This window comes from Neomonachus schauinslandi, chromosome 13 (assembly GCF_002201575.2).
Source record: "Neomonachus schauinslandi chromosome 13, ASM220157v2, whole genome shotgun sequence".
Taxonomy (NCBI): Eukaryota; Metazoa; Chordata; class Mammalia; order Carnivora; family Phocidae; genus Neomonachus; species Neomonachus schauinslandi.
In genome coordinates this window covers 82,358,426-82,374,761 of record NC_058415.1, presented here as the reverse complement: position 1 = coordinate 82,374,761, position 16,336 = coordinate 82,358,426, and the positions used below count along the sequence as shown (strand labels likewise).

Sequence of the window (16,336 nt, the reverse complement as noted above, 5' to 3'; positions counted from 1 at the left end):
AGTTAAGTGACTGCCTTCGGCTCAGGTCATGATCCTGGAGTCCCGGGATCGAGTCCCGCATCGGGCTCCCTGCTCCGCGGGGAGTCTGCTTCTCCCTCTGACCCTCCTCCCTCTCATGCTCTCTGTCTCTCATTCTCTCTCTCTCAAATAAATAAATAAAATCTTTAAAAAAAAAAAAAAAAGGATTCTCTCTCTCTCTCTCCCTCTGCCCCTCCCTGCCCCCTGCTCACATGCTCTCACTCCCTCTCTAAAATAAATAAATAAATCCTTTTTTTAAAAAGAGAGAGATGCCTATTGGAAATACTTAATGATACCAACCGTTGAATGAAGGTCTACCAGTATACATGGCCCTTGAGCCATATTATTTCTAATTGTCACTCTGTGAGGGGAGTGTGGATTTTGCAGAGAGGATTTTATGGTTTCTCTTTGAGCCTCGGACACCTTGCTTTTAAATGGGTAGATTCCCCACTTCATAGGAGTTTTTAATGAGGAGTAAATGAGGGAATTGGTACCTGACACAGTGGAAGCGACTATACATACGTCTATTATATAGTTAAAAGGCATCTACCTAAGATTGACTTTCCCCTCTTTCTCAGCCTCCTTTTGTATTTTTTAGTGAGTGACTTTTTCTAAATTGACATTAACTCAAAGGCACTTTTAACCGAGCACAGCCACATGGGACTGGTGACTTCTTTTCATAAAGTCCTTGCAAGTGATTAGGGGCGGGGCCGTTGTGGGAGCTCAGAGACCAGCCGTGTGATGATTGAAGAGCCATACCCTTGGCCTAGGCAGATCCTACTTGGAATCCGGGCACATGTGGTTTTGTTTAACACCATGCTCCGCAGACTCATGGTCCGGGTTTGTGACCATCAGACATTTGTTGTTGATAGGTGAGGTCACCACAGTAGGGGTGTTTGTCAACCAAATTAAACTTCCTCTTAATGACCTAAAATAATTGATTCGGAAGGCCTTTGAATGGGCCACAGCAATGTGTAAGCAGGCTGCAATCTGGTATGTTCTGCACAGATTATTGCATGTTATTGTTTAGCTTCTTGGGGGGAAGATATGGATGGACCATGGGCTTTTAGGGCAGGCAGTGAGCCGAAGTTTGAATCCCAGCCCCACCGTTTGTCTGCGTGGGATGTGGGCTAGTCCCCGAACTCCTGTGCACGTGTGCTTTACCATCTGTGAAATGGGGCACCTGCCTTAAAACGATGACAGTTAGAAATAATGTGACTAAAATTCCACGCACATTAGTTGACCCTCACTCAGTGGTAGAGATTATTGTTAATAAAGTATTTCTAGTGGGCGTCTCTGAAGAAGATAGCTTAGTAATAATTTTGTACAAAGTGGTGAAACTCTGATGTAGTAACGTACCTTTTTTTTCCCCTGCTAAACTAATTTCTTCATAAACTGCTTTCTGTACTAAACTTAAACACCCATAGAGAAAAGTGTGACTAAAATTGGAGTCTGTAAACCTCTCTTTACATATTGTTTGATTCTCAGCTGATTTCAAAATGAATTTAAAGTTGAGTATTTAAGATCTATGCCATGTAGGCTACAAGAGAAGTGAGTTTTTTATTTGCCTTTGGATTCAGACATTAATGACCTGAGCTTTGGCCTTTGCAGGTAGAGTGGGGCCACCATATTATGTTTGTTAGAAATAAAGGCACTGGCTCAGGGCTTTTCCTAAGTTTGATCAACAGTGGCACTAAAGTTTGCTTTTGTGTTTGGAAGTTATCAGTATCCCACAGAGTGGTTTATGTGTCCTGCCTAAAATCCTTCCCTTCATAAACCCAAATATCTGACAAAAATCTAAGAGCTGCAGGCTGGGGCTGCCTAGGGTTCTGGACATGTCTTTAACCAAATATAATATATGTTAAACCTTGGCATCAATTATTTTGAATGATTTACTGGTAATAAATTTATATCCTGCCTCTTCAGCATTTTATTGCATATATTTTGTACTGACCGAATGGGTTAAATTATGAAGCTTGATAAGTACATATGCACATTACCCATCCCTAGCTTTAAAAGAAAAAAAAAAAAGGAAGAAAAAGATAGCTATGAGTTTGGAAGTCATCCCAATTTTTAAAAATAAGAGAATTTGGACATTTTGGCATATGGGGCTTTTTAAATGAAATTTCATGGAACTGAAAACAGTCAATTTTAGGTTTCCAAAAATTGTTTTGATTTTCATTGGTATAAATTTGCTGCACATGGTTTTAGGGAAGTTCTGAGAGATGCATTTGGGACTTCGGGGTTGATTTTTTTTTTTTCCCTGAGATTTGTGATTTATTTTTAAAAGGTGATTTTTTTTTTTCCCCCAACTCAAAGTATAAATCGGAGGAGACAGAGTTCCATTTCTAGGACAGCTTTTTTGTAATGACATCGTTAAACATTGCCAAACAACTGGACTTGGGGGCTGAATTATTGAGCATCATTTCGGCACCATTTGGACAGTACACGGCAGACGCCTCTTCGCCCATCTCGGAGTTAGAATCTCGGGGCCAAGTGATTTGGGCCGTTCCATTAGCAGCAGCTGCTGGTGATAAGCACTGTGAGAGTCACCTGTGTAGGGTCAGGCTTATTGCACATCAAGGTTCGGCAGTGTCGGAAGAGAGGGAAGATGCCCAGGAGGGGGCTCCAGGCCACCTGCTGTGTGAGGATCAAAGGGTTGAAAGGTCAGAGGGCGCAGCTCCCTTAACCATATCTGTCTGTGCAATAGCTATTTCAGATTGTAAATCTTGGCGATTTCATTAAGTCCTCCTGGCTGCTACTGGGGCATTGAAATAATAAAATTTTATATCTGTTGCCTTTCCTGCCTCTGGCAGCCAGGCTGATACATTCTCTGCAAAATGGGGTGTCTTTATGAAAACCTTTCCTGGAATGATCAGAGCAGCCCTAATGAAGCTCCGAGTTGGGAAGTTGGGGTTCACAGAACCTCATCCTCTGGAATAGTTTAAAAAAAAAAAAACTCACACAAACCATTTAGCAGCCTTTGTGATTTATGTAACACCTCTTTTCTGAAAAGCAGGTCACCAAAATATTCCATATTGCTAAATGCTTCATCTTACACAGAGGAGGAAAGGTGTGTTTTCTTGGTGTGGCTGCTTTATTAAATAGCCCGTCCTGATGACGCCAGGGCCCATTCTCTTGGGCTGCCCCAAGCCACTGGACAGATATTACTTCCCACTCGGCAGGCCTTTTGGGTGTTTTTAGAGTCATGTCTCCTGAATATGATTTTCCAAACACTTTTCCTAGATCTTAAAGTTGTTATGGACCTTTAGGGCTCCTTGGCTCTTGGGCAAGACAAATCACAGTAATGGCTGCCCCTTTACTGCCCATATGTTTAAGACCCCCTGTAGTTTGTTTGAAAAGTTAAGAGATTTTCACAGTGAAGGTGCCATTTCTGAAATTTAAAGTGTTCCTTTTCACCGGGAGATAAGTTCACTCTGATTAAGTCCGTAATTCTCACTAAGCCATGTTTATGGGGGCAATAAACAATGTTTCAGCGTGCTTGTTAAATTGGGTTTCCAACCTCTCCACTCTTTAAAAATTGACATTTCAAATAAAAGGCAGGTGGAGATGGGAGTCCGGGTTTTCTGTGCCTAGTGATGAATGAATGATGGCAAGTTGGCAGTTGTGTGGGAAAAATGAGGCCCTATTTTATGGAGGGTGACCCCAAACCATTTTGGGACTAGGGAATCGACATCCCCTTCTACCGCCAGTGAAACTCTTAAATTCAAGGTTCACCGTTTCAAATTGGATGGATACTGTTTCTGAAATCCTGCCAGCCACATTACACACACACATTATTTAATTTTCACAACAAGCCTGCGCTCCAGTCGTGGTGGCCCTGTTTTACAGATGATGAAAGTTGGGCACAGGGAGGTTAAGTAACTTGTCCAGAGTCACATAGCTAATAATTACAGGACCAGAATTCAGACCGAGTTATTTCATTGTGTGAAGTGTTTTAGTGTATTCAGAAGAAAAGTATGGTACTGGTCCAGGTTTAGGGTCTGTTTGCTGTTCTGTGTCTAGCCATTGATACGTCTATCCAGAGGTTACAAAATAAATCTGTGACCTAGTCACTGTCCTTAATATTCGCTAAGCTGGGAAAGTAGAGGGGCTGCACAGACAGGAGAGGGAGACCACCAGGCTTCAGGGTCGGGCAGTCCCAAGCTCAGGTCCTAGCTCTGTTATTACACGGGGACCTGGTGCAAGCACTTCAGTCTTCTCTTCTGGAAAATGGGATTAATAATGCCTGTTCTGTGAGGGTGCTTTGAGGATCAGATGAAATAATGTATTTTAAAATATTGGTATTTAAAAACCCTGCAGTACTTTATAGATAACAGTAGTATTATTACAACATCTGTAAAGATAGTAAGGTTAAAACGGTTATTTTAAAGGAAAAGTGACAGAGATACATGAAACAGTTGGAAACATAACTAAACAAGTTTTTTTTTTTTTTTTTGTGGGCCCAGTCATATATGGTCCACTGTGCTTGGCGCCTGGGACTTTGAGAAGGCAACTCGCCGTGGGGCAGGAGTAATCAGGAAGGTTTTATAGAAGAACACGGCCTTGTGGGATGGAGGTAATCGTGATGGCCTAGGTCTGGGCCATCTTCATATCTCACCAAGTGCTCCAGTGCTTCATCTCTCCTTTGTGCTTTACCACAGACCTTCCTCATCTTCTTGTTTGTCACACATGAGGAAGCAGAGTCTCCAGCATGGGGAGCGTGCCTCAGTTTGAGGCAAAACACCACCAGCACAAGGGCGGACTTGGAGAGCGAGCTGCCAGGAGAGCTGGCAGAACGAGGCTCTCGAGGAGGCCGTATAGTTGGCCGTGTAGCTGGCCCTCCAGGAAACACAGGCCCTACTTAAGCTTTCATCTTCTCGACAGTCCTGAAGGTCTCGCTTCTCACAGAGAAGGCAACGGACACCCAAGAAGGTTAAGTGCCTTGCCTGTAGCTACCTGGCCTAGTGAGTGAAAGAGCCAGGACACCAGCCTTGGGACTTTCTGACCTTGAGCCCTGGATCATCCAGTGGAGGGAATCGAGCAAGTTCCGTGTAAATGGAGATGTTCTCTTCCACCGTACATTCCTGTGCCTTTTCTTAGGCCGGTTGGTTAGAGTTTACCCCACTGCTCCCTATCCATGCCCTCCCTGTAAGGAGGCCGAACAAGGGCTTCTTTAGTTCAGAGATCACGTTTCATTCTCTGGCTGGCTGTCGTTACAACCTAGCTTAAAGTTGGCGTGAATGACTGGCTGACACATGACTGACTGAATGGGTGAATGAATGAAGGAATGTCCAATAGATGGACGGTCAGGAAAGGAAAAATAGCCCAATGGAGAAATAACTCTGCTGACCTGGGTTGAAAATCCCTGGACTTGTTAATGAGAGTCAGTGCTTATTACCTTATGAGGAGTGGATTTGGCCTGACCTGTGAGGAGCTTGCACCACTTCCCTCCCTTGTCAAGCTTCTGTTTCTGTTTAAAGCACACTGGGAAATTCCAGTGGTGTTTTCAGGGGTCCTCTGAACTGTCGGGCTTAGATTTTTAATTTTGCGGAGCAGGAAGGAGCAAATCAGTGACTCCTGGCTCCAAAGAAAAACCACTACGTTTATCAACTGCTTGGCAGCTTGGTGACCTCTGGGGCCCGAGGAAGGGAAAGAAAATGTCACTCTTCCCTCTGCATGTATCCAAGATTTCAGGAGGGAATAGAGTTTAGAATACCTGAAGATTTGCCTTTCCTCTTCTTGTCCTTTCCACTTTTCCTCTTATTTCTCTTTCCTTTCTTCCTAGGAGGCCACCAGCTCCCATGCTGTTCTTTGTTATGTGCTCATATATATGCGCATGCATTTGAGCACATTTTATATGTGCCGTATAGTGGAAAGAACATTGGCACGTGGAACCCAGATTCAAATCCTTTCTCTGACAGACACCGATTGTAAGAACACGGGCAGACTATTTAATCTCTTTAGCCTCAGTTTCTTCATCCGTCAAATGGGTGTGATGTTCTGTAGAAAACCCTCTCCCCTGAGAATTTTAATGGGGTCTGGGCCAACCATCAAGCTACTGAAGGGCTTCATTCTTTTGGTATGTGTTTAACAAACATCTGTTAAATTACAGTTGCTCAATATGTTTGTTGATTGAAACAACGTGTCAGAACAATTAATAAGATGCATTGGGTGATTGGGTCTTGGTGTTCAACTGGCTTCAGTGTGTAGCTCCACCGTTTCTAAGCCAGAGGACTTTGGACAAGCTGTTTTACCTCCCTGATCTTCAATTTCCTTCTCTCCGCAGGAGTGTCTTGGGGATTACATTATATGGTACTTGTAAAAGGTTGGGTGTGGGAGGAACACACAGGCTAGTAGCCATCACGTTGTTGTTGTAAGAGTCTGTAAGATGATGGATGCAGAGCATGTACCCCCGTCCCTGGCCCTTGCGGTGGCTTGGCTTGTCAGGAGTAGAATTAGCCTAAGAGGGGACTGCATGAACCCAGCAGCAGTCGTTTAGCATAAAATTTGGATTAACATACTATGAAGATGTAAGAGCCATATTCTCCATCTTTCAAAATTAAAGCAGCTGCTGAGGAGTCAGACTTAAGGGAGACCTAATTTCGGGAGCCGTATCAGTTTGCCTCTCTCACAGAGGGACAGAGACTAGATTTACTTAGAGCCGAAGAAAAGCATTTTGTGGGTGTGATAATGCTCTGATTTGGGAACATGCTACGTCCTCTTGAAACAAGGTGTCCTTGCTGGAAGTCGGTCTGGACCTGTCCCCTTTCCTTGATCATCTAGTTGCTGGTCTCAAAGGTGCTGCCTCAGCCACGGGAGAGGAGACTAGCCTTTCAGGCCTCAGGGGTCACTCCAGCAGGGAGAAGGCCTGCCTGTGGTCAAGGCCAGTGCCCTGGGCAGATGCGAGGGAACATGGCCACGTAGGTGCAGTAAATATTTCTACTTCTTTTTCTCATTACGTACTCTCTTCACAACACTGTGTGTAGTAAGTGGCGATGGCCCCATTATGTAGACGAGGAAACTGAGGTTCAACTAGATTTAAGTAACTTGCCCTGGGTCCTCTGAGTAAGAATTAAAGAAGATGAAACCCAAAGCCCAGTCCATCTGATTCACGCTCCTTCTACTTGGTCCTGCTGCTCGCCCAAACCTAGCTGACACAGGACTGCAAGGGTCTCTCAGAAGGTACCCGGGTAATGTTGCTGTTTTGACCTTCACTGGAGAGGCAACAGGACAGATTGAAGAAATAACATGTACCCTGGAGGTGTCTGCCTTTGCAGGTAGATTTTCTGACAGTGAAATACATTCCCGAGTGAATCCTTTTTATCAAAATAATTACTCTTACGTTGTTTTTCATAATAATAGTAATAAATACCCAGTGTTTATTATATAGCAAACGTTGTCCTAAGTACTTATACATATTTTAACTCATTTAATCACCGTAACAATCCAGTGAAGTCCATGCTCTTTACTGTTTGTATACCTACTGTTGAAGTATGAGATTTCTAGGGCGAAGTACACTCATCTTAAGTGCACAGCAAGATTAGTCATCCATGTGACCACCACCAGATCAAGAAACAAAATATTAACAGTCCCCCAGAAGCACCTCTTGTGTCTGCTTATAATCATTTGCCCTCTGACCTAAAGAAAACCATTATCCCGGGGGTCAGTACTGTTTTAATCTCATCGAACAGATGAGGAAACTGAGGCACGAGGAGGTTAAAGGGTTTGCACAAGGCAGCACATTTGTAACTGGCAGAGTTGGGAATTCAGACTTGGGCAGTCTGGCTCCAGAGAATGTGCTCCTATCCCTGAGACATAGCTGGGAAAAGAACACTAGATTGCTGGTGGTTTCAGTTTTAATAGCACGAAATCATCATAGTGGAGTCATAACAGCTTCTACCTTTGGTCTGAAAATCAGCTTAAATTCTTACAGTCTTGGAACTGCAATCCATTTTAGTGGCATAACTTTCAAGTTGCAAGGATAGAAACTCACTTCCCTTTATTGCTCACTTACTGCAATCAGGTACCGTGTTAAATTCTTTCCACACATTCTGTCACTTAATCCTCACAACACAGCAGTGCAGTAGGTAGTATTATCCCCGTTTTATAGATAAGAAAACTGAGGCTTAGAAGTAAAGAGCTTGCTGGAGGTTACACAGTCACAGAGGCAAGGCTTGAATCTGGTTGTCTCATTCCAGAGCTCACAGTTTTAACCACCGTGTTAATTCCTATCTTACTTTCTGTGTCAACTGTGAATTAATTCTACACTAATTAATCATGATAATTTCACGTGATTATTATCATTGCAATCATTATTCTTATTCCCATTACACTTCCTTGAGCAAACTCTATTTTGCTTACTTTGGGCTTCTGTTGTCCATTTGGGCTTACACTGACATCTGCTTCCGGGCCTGCCTCCCAACAGAGTGGAGCCAACCACGATATCCCATTCATTCTCTGGTTAATAAGCATTTGCCCCATGTCAGGCACCGTGCTGGGCACTGGAAAGGGAGAGACAAATATGCCCCAGCTCTGCCCTGATGATGGTACTTCTGGAAGGACAAGAGAAAAGATGTACTGCATGCTGGCTCATTTACTCCATGCACGCTGCCTCACTGACCCCTATCCTAGGTAGGGAGCCGAATGATCGGCTGAGGAAGCCAATGTGGAGCTGGGCCTCTGCTCCTCAAGGTCTAGGACCAGCTTTCAGCTTTCCTCCACATCTAGCTCCCAGCCTCCTCAGCCAGGGGAGCATCACATGCTTCTGACTGCTGTTTGAATCCCCTAGATTACACTGCCAGTGCAAACCCTTGCTTTTCACCTTGTGGGCTGGTTCTGAGTCCTACATTTTGTCATTAGCTGCCCAGTCCCCTCCCTGGACAGGCAGGATCACTCCCATGGCGGGGTGGGGAGGGGGGTATTGGTGTGGTTTGAACTAGTGTCCCTGTTTTATATGTTAGGGAAGGAAACCCATTGTTTTCATATGACCAGTTTTAGAAAGTAAGGCTCAAGAAAGTCTTGGTTTACAGGGGAAACACCAAAGGTAGAGTGATTCTCAAATAGACTCCACTTTTGTTTAGGGAAGTATATCAGGGGCATCTCTAGGGGCATTGGATTTTTATATTTATCCTAAGAAGGCATGAGCAGAAAAGCGAAGTTAAAAAAAAAAAAAATCCTGGGCTAGATAAAAGAAAGGAAAGAAGCAGGGAGCCAAACTCAGTTGCAAATCGATTTTTTACCAACTATTGTGATTTTATTCCATGTTCTGGACGTAGTACTAATGTGTTTATCAACTTCATTGGGATACAGTTTATGTACAAACCATCCATTTAAAGCATACAATTTAATGAATTGTGATCGTTTCATACATTCATGAAACCACCGCCACCACAATATATAGAATATTCCCACCACCCTCAAAGGATTGTTCTTCTAAATTTAACAAAATCAAGCTCACTTATCTTGAGCTTCTCATGTGCCAGGCACCACTGTACTACTTTAAAAATGTTAACCCATTTAATCCTCATCACAAGCCTGTGAAGGAGGGACTGTTGTCATCCCCAGAGTATAGAGGACAACACTGGGGCACAGAGATGGAATGAAATGCCCAAGTTTGCACAGCTGGTGAGTGTTATAACTCACGGACTGGCTCCAGATCCTGTGCTCTTCACCTCTCAGCTCTGCTGCCTCTCATTCATTCATTCATTCATTCATTCATTCAGGAATCGCCTACTGTGGGCCAGGTGTTGGGATAGGAACTGACAGTACAGAGATAGGTCTTTTTACCCCCAAGAAACCCACAGACTAGGGGAGGAACCGAATACCTCTATAAATAACTCTAGGTTGGTGTGTTATTCTGGTTGTGGGAATGACCTCAGGGGAGCACAGGGAAAGGCAAACTTGAGACCCTCTGAAGTGAGGTTGGCCAGGCTCAGCTGAGTTCTTAGGAATTATTGAAGGAAAGGGGACAGGCTGACAAGAGAGCCACTGTTTGTTGAATGCCTGTTAAGGTGTCCTGGGAATCGGGCTGACTCCTTTACATACGCTTGCTTATCTAACCCTCACAGCAACTCTCTGAGGGGGTACTGTCTTGATCCCCATTTCATAGATGAAGACCTGGAGGATTTAGGGGGGTGAGTGAGTTGCCTTAAGGCAGCCCTCAAGGTAGAGGTGCGATCCATAGGTGAAGCCTGTATTAGAGCCCGTAACCTCTCAGCTGCACTGACCGCCTCCCGAACGACGATGTTTCCTTCCCTGTCCTGAAAGGCTGGGGTCAGGCTAAGTCTGTCTGTGACAAAGCATGAAGAGAAAGACATTTCTGATTAACAATATTTATGGGAAGATGCCATTTTTGTGTGTTTCTCTGTGCAAGAAATGCCATTTGGAAAGTCGGTGTGCATGTCAGTATTTTTTTTTTTTTTTTTCATTCTGAGAAAAAGCCTGTGGAGTCTGGTGGGGGGAGGGTTTGCAGCTGGCAGGAGCTTTGGCATATGTTGTAACTAAAAAGAGAGGGAATGTGTTGGTGGGACAAGCTACCGGAGAGCTGTCTCGGTGTGCTGCAGTACTAGTAAGTGTTTTAATTGGGTAGGGTTTTTGGAGGACTATTTTGACATCTGCTCGCGTCTTTGCTGATTTTTCTTCACTTAGAGTAGGAAACACAAGCTGTGGATAAAATGACTTTAAAATAATTGGAAGTAAAGATATCTCCCTCAAAGTCGAATTTGAGAGGGACACTTTTTAAGAAGTGGAAAGTAAATTCCACTTCTAGGAATCCATCCTAAAGCACAAGGCTTTATGCCTACAAGTTTCACGACAATATTATATATAAAAATTTCTGAAAAACTGGAAATAACAGCCAACAGGAGGGGGTTGGTTGTGTTTTGTTTCCGTGAAACGGAACATTTTGTGGCAATTAGTAATGGTCTTTATAAAGTTTTTAATGAAATGGAGCATTCATATGTTGTAATAATGAGAAAATCAGAAAGAAATATTAAGAATTGTTTTAACTATATTTTTTAAAGGAGGGATCGGGGTGAAGGGTTATGGAAGGAGACATCAAAACATTATCTCCAAACGGAGGGATGAGGGTAAATATAATTTCCTTCTTTGAACTTTTTTTTCTTTTCTTTTTTTTTTTTTTAAAGATTTTATTTATTTATTTGACAGAGAGATAGCGACAGCAGGAACACAAGCAGGGGGAGTGGGAGAGGGAGAAGCAGGCCTCCCTCCGAGCAGGGAGCCCGATGCGGGGTCCGATCCCAGGACTCTGGGATCATGACCTGAGCTGAAGGCAGATGCTCAACGACTGAGCCACCCAGGCGCCCCTTCTTTTTTTTTTTAGATTTTATTTATTTGACAGAGACAGTGAGAGGGGGATCACAAGCGGGGAGTAGGAGAGGGAGAAGCAGGCCCCCCGCCGAGCAGGGAGCCCGACGTGGGGCTCGATCCCAGGACCCTAGGACCATGACCCGAGCCAAAGGCAGATGCTCAACAACTGAGCCACCCAGACACCCCCCCCTTTTTTTTATTTTTAACAGGTGTATGTGATTTTTATGATATAAAAGGCGAGTGTTATTTTGTGTCAGAGAAAGCTGGCCCCGGAGTGTTCCTATAGCTTCATGCCCTACAGGTACTTGTTCTGAGGTCTGAGCAGTTGGATTTGGGTTGTCTTCAGAAATAGTTAGGCTTTTGAGTCAGAGTGGGTTCAGAAGTCAGCTCTGCTGCTCACTAGTGGTGTGATTTGGGGCATTTTCTTTGACCTCTCCAAGCCTCATTTTCTCATCCCTCCCATGGAGATGGTCCTATCTTCTCTTACCGTGGTTGGGATTAAATGAGCTGGCAGCCAGTCATGGTCCAGCTTCCTCCTCTACCAGCACTTCTCACTGACACCCCCCCCCCCCAGTTTGAAGGTTTTTGTGGGATTAGGTTTTTGTTTGGTGGGGGGCAGGTGGGGGAGAGCGGTTGGCCTTTTTCTTCATTGCTCTTGTTTCCTAGAGCCTTTCAGGGATAAGGCACCATCCGGCCGAGCTGGCCTGTGATTCTCTCCTTGGGAACACTGAGCTTCAGGAAGGCCCTTGAGTCTACGCCAGCCCCTTTGGAAGAGGCCTTGCTGCCGGGAGGGCAGCATTGTCCTATAAGAGGAAGCTCTGCCGACCCAGCTCCTGCCTGGAGCCTGGGGCTTGGGCATTTTGGTTACTAAGGGGACCCTGGCCTGCTAAGTCAGAAAAAAGGGCCAGGTTTTTTCCTCTTCTTCAGCCTGCTGCCATTGTTGAAAAAGTAAACACTCCACACAGCTTAACCGGCAAGCCCTCCAGCCAGGAGTGGGAAGAAATCAAAAGCCTGTTCCAGCCCAGGCCATGGAGAGCCCACAAGGGCTGGTCTGTGCTGCCGGGGCCTCACTGGGAATACAGGAACAACGCCTGATTCTGGTCCAGAATCAACATCCCTCTTGCTGGGCCTTTCAGCCTCTGAAGCTTCTCTGCAGTGGCCAAGCCCCCTGCCCCCTTCTGTCTGGGGCCATTTAGAAGGTCAGATGAGGCAGAATAGGCAACTCTGGGGTGCAGTGACCGTCCGGGCCTGGAGTCCCTTGCTGACTTATGGAGTTCCTTGCGGCCCCTTCTCCAGTTCTGTTTCTGGTGTCTCGGCTTTTGAGGTGACAGCCCCTTAGCTGCTGAGAAGGGACCAGCAGGTTTTCGTCCTTAGGCAGTTGGCACTACAGCTTTCAGACTTGCCAGGGCTGATGTGTGGATTGTAAGAGTAATAATCATAGCTACTGTTTATCCTGTGTGCCTAGCACTGTGTGCATAGGGGGGTAAGGACAGTGATCACAGTTATCTTACCAGTTTTACAGAAAAAGTAGCCAAATAGTAGCCGCATAACCTGCGGTAAGCCACTTCACCTCTCTGAGCCTGTTTCTCATTCCTGGGGCAGGAATGGTGATACTTTGTCTCCAGCTAAATTGTCAAATCCAAAAGGATCTGTGTGGGCTCTGACCGGTGAGAGGAGTGAAAAGGGTCGTTGTAGAGGCTGTTGTGTAACTTCCGGCCAGCACACCGCTAGGTGTTTAATCTGCTGGACTGAAAAACGAGGCAGCAAAGGAGCCCTGGACAGTTCACCATGAGTCTTAATGTTCTCATCTGAAAAGTGGGGATTGTGCTTTGTGAAACACTAGTGATTTGTGTTATTCTCAAGGCTCTTGGCTGATAGCTTTTTACCCTGTAAACAAAGCAGTCAATTAATGTGAGTGTTGGGGTTTGGAGGGCAGAATAAACTTGTAAGGAGGCAATTTTGTCCCTTCTCTGCGGTTCTCAGCCCATAGCGAACACTTAGGAAATGGTGAGTGGATTGAGAGGTTTGTGGGCTAGCCCCTGGTGGCTTGGAAGACTCAGTAGCAAAAGGAGTTTGAGGCTCCTAGGTGTGTTCAGTGGGAGGGACCCAGGATGCTGCCACCTGAGACCATTTTCAACCTTAGGAGGCTTCTAACCAGCTCAGCTCCACCCTCCTGCTGGGAGGAATCTTAAAATGTTTACTTAAGTACCGTGTTCTGTCCTAGAGACTGCTGTTTGAGAGAATAAGCATCAGCCAGTATTACTAAGTGCTTACCAGGTGCCAGTCATTCTGGGTGCTGGTCATCATGCAGTGGTGAGCCAAACGGATGAGCCCCTGAAGGAGCCCACACCCCAGTAGAGGAAGGCAGGCAGGCAGAAGGGTGCTGGGGCTCAGGGACAAGGGCTCTGTGGAGGTCTCACTGAGGTGCCCTGTGACAGGGGGGCTGATGGTGTGGTGCCATGGGAACATAGCTGTGGAGGCGGCCCATGCGATTACCTCCGCCCCTTACCTCACCTCTCTGAGCCTCCTTTTTCTCCAGGTTCATACAATGAGGGTAATAACATGCACTTTGCAGAGTTTGGTAAGAGTTAAATGAGATAAAGTATAAAACACCAGTAGGCTTCTAGTTTATATTATATTATTATATATTCTGTATTATAATTGTCCATTTCTAGGTTGTTAGCAGACTCTGGCTTTAGCAGCCATAGATGGTCCAGCCCCAACACTAGGCTATGCAGTTCTCTTGGATGAATTAGGAAAAGGCATCTCCTTCCTCCCACCACCACCACCCCTGACCTAGGCATGTGGCTTAGCAGATTTCAGCCCCAGCTGGCTGGCTGGGTGTCCTTGGGCAGTGCACATCTGCATGGTCATATGCTGTGCCTCAGAGGGCAGCTAATAGATTGATCCCTTACATTTGTAAGGTGGCCATATGTCCCACTGTGTGTCTTTTGCCCTGGCATATTATGTTGTCCTTCACACCCACAAATATTCCAGTTTGGGAACTGGAAGGTCTTTCTAATGAACCAAGGCCAAGTGGGATAAAGACAGCAGTTCTGAAGTTCTAGACTCTAAGGGAATGAGCTTTGATATTTGAGAGAAGAGGGTTGAATGAGATTGGGAGTGGTGGGTGAGCAGGAGAAAAATGGAGGTGGATTCCAGTAGTGAATGAATAGCATGATTAGAAATTAAAAACTCAGGCTACACATAATCTCATACTTCTACAGTCTATGGAGAGTTGCTCCCAGATGGTGGACTTTTCCTTTCTCTGTATTTACCTATCCCTTCCTCCCCGGTGCACAGACATGTGGACCCAGTAAGCACATCTCCCTTACCCTCTCCATCACCAGCCAGTAGAATAATAGATGGCCAGAGCCTCTGAGCCTTGACTCACTAACTGGGTTTCTATGGAAAATGGGACCCAACTGAAAGTGTGACCTTCCTACTTAATGTTTAAGGGAAATGTTAAATGTTAACACTAGGCCATACACCATATTCCATACCCAAGTATGACAAGGTCCAAAAGAGAGATGGGCAAGTAGCTTTTGGTAAATGAAAGGGGATGGGTTGAATGTGGGTGTCATAGGGCCTAGCTGTACATCAAGAGTTCCCGGGGGCCAGAGCTTTAGACTGCAGCTTCTACTGTTTTTAAAAAAAAAGAAAAGAAAATATAAGAAAAAAATAATGTTGGAGTGTAAAGATCTCTCTTCCTAGCTGTGTGACCTGAGCATGTTAACTTAGTCAGCTTCATCTCTGTGAAACCCTTTCCACTCCTGGGACTTGGGGATGACTATAAAGCTTATAGAGTTTTTGTGACAGTTAAAAGGACTCAGAAAATGTGAACCACCTAGCATTGGGCCTGCCACAAAATGAGCCTTTGTCAAAGCCTTTGTCACTGTTCTTCCTTATGCCCCTTCCCCAGAGAGGGCCAGTGGAAGTATCTGTGGCCTCATGGTGCTTCAATGATTTTTTTCTCTTGGAAATTTTTTATTTGCAGAAAGTCAGAAACATGGCCCTAGATGATGTCGTGATCCTCAACGTGGACACCAACACCCTGGAAACTCCCTTTGATGACCTCCAGAGCCTCCCAAATGATGTGGTGGGTAATGAACTCTTGAGGTCTGACTCCTGTGAGTTGGGGGAGGGGACGTGGATGTGATTTCAGAGAAGGGGAAGGAGGGGAGACTGCTGTGGTTGTTTCTGTCTCTGCTGTCTCTGCCCCCTTTGTCTCAGTGGAGAAAGTTGGAGGGTGGTTCATTTCTTTAGTCTTGCTTCGCTCTGATAACTTGCATCTGGAGGGCTGTGAAGCAATCCCCGGGTCTCCTCAGTTCCTCTTTCTGTGGGAGCCGGGGAGTCTGGGGGTCTTGCTGTCCCTCTCCAGCACATTGCGCTGGGCAACCCCACTGAAGGGGGACCAGAGGGCTTTCCATGTGAGCGACATGGGGCACTTCAAGTCTACATTTCTCTCCTGGACCATCATCAAGCAGCCGTTTTTCCATGTAGCAGGGTATCTGCTGACAGTGCTCTGTGGTTCCATGTCCCATAAATCTTGGTTACCTTAGGTCTAACCAGATAGCGAGCTCACTTTAGCAAAAGCAACTGGCTGCCACATTTGCCACGCTAACACATGACCACACGCTAGTCTCAATGTTACTACTCGGGTGGCCTCATGGGCAGCTGTTTGAAGTAGACCCAGTCTCCCCCTTGTCCATGTGAATGAGGAGGTTTGGGACTCCCTGGGAAATATGGTTTTGATGTTTCTGGTTTGACCTCCATGGCTCTGTCTGCTAGAAGATCTGTAAAGTTATTCTGGCTTCCACACTGAAAGGAGTAGATGTTCCTGGCCACGTGTGCTGACATGGAATTGGGTTTGTGTCGCTAGATTTATGTCGTGGGAGGGGCTCCATTATTGCGAGGAGTCCCGACGGCCCCTTGGGGTTAGCTATCTGGAAGAGATTGCTGTTTGTTGATGAATGGCTTGCAACAT

The 16,336-nt window shown here is 45.4% G+C and overlaps 1 protein-coding gene across 1 annotated transcript in view; it reads left to right on the top strand.

Annotated features, from left to right (window-relative positions):
• DENND1A (DENN domain containing 1A) overlaps positions 1-16,336 on the top strand; it is a 502,559-nt gene that overhangs the window by 309,185 nt on the left and 177,038 nt on the right. Inside the window, exon 12 of the mRNA XM_044920818.1 lies at positions 15,347-15,448. Coding sequence (XP_044776753.1) covers positions 15,347-15,448 — 102 coding nt within the window. The remainder of the gene's footprint in view (positions 1-15,346; positions 15,449-16,336) is intronic.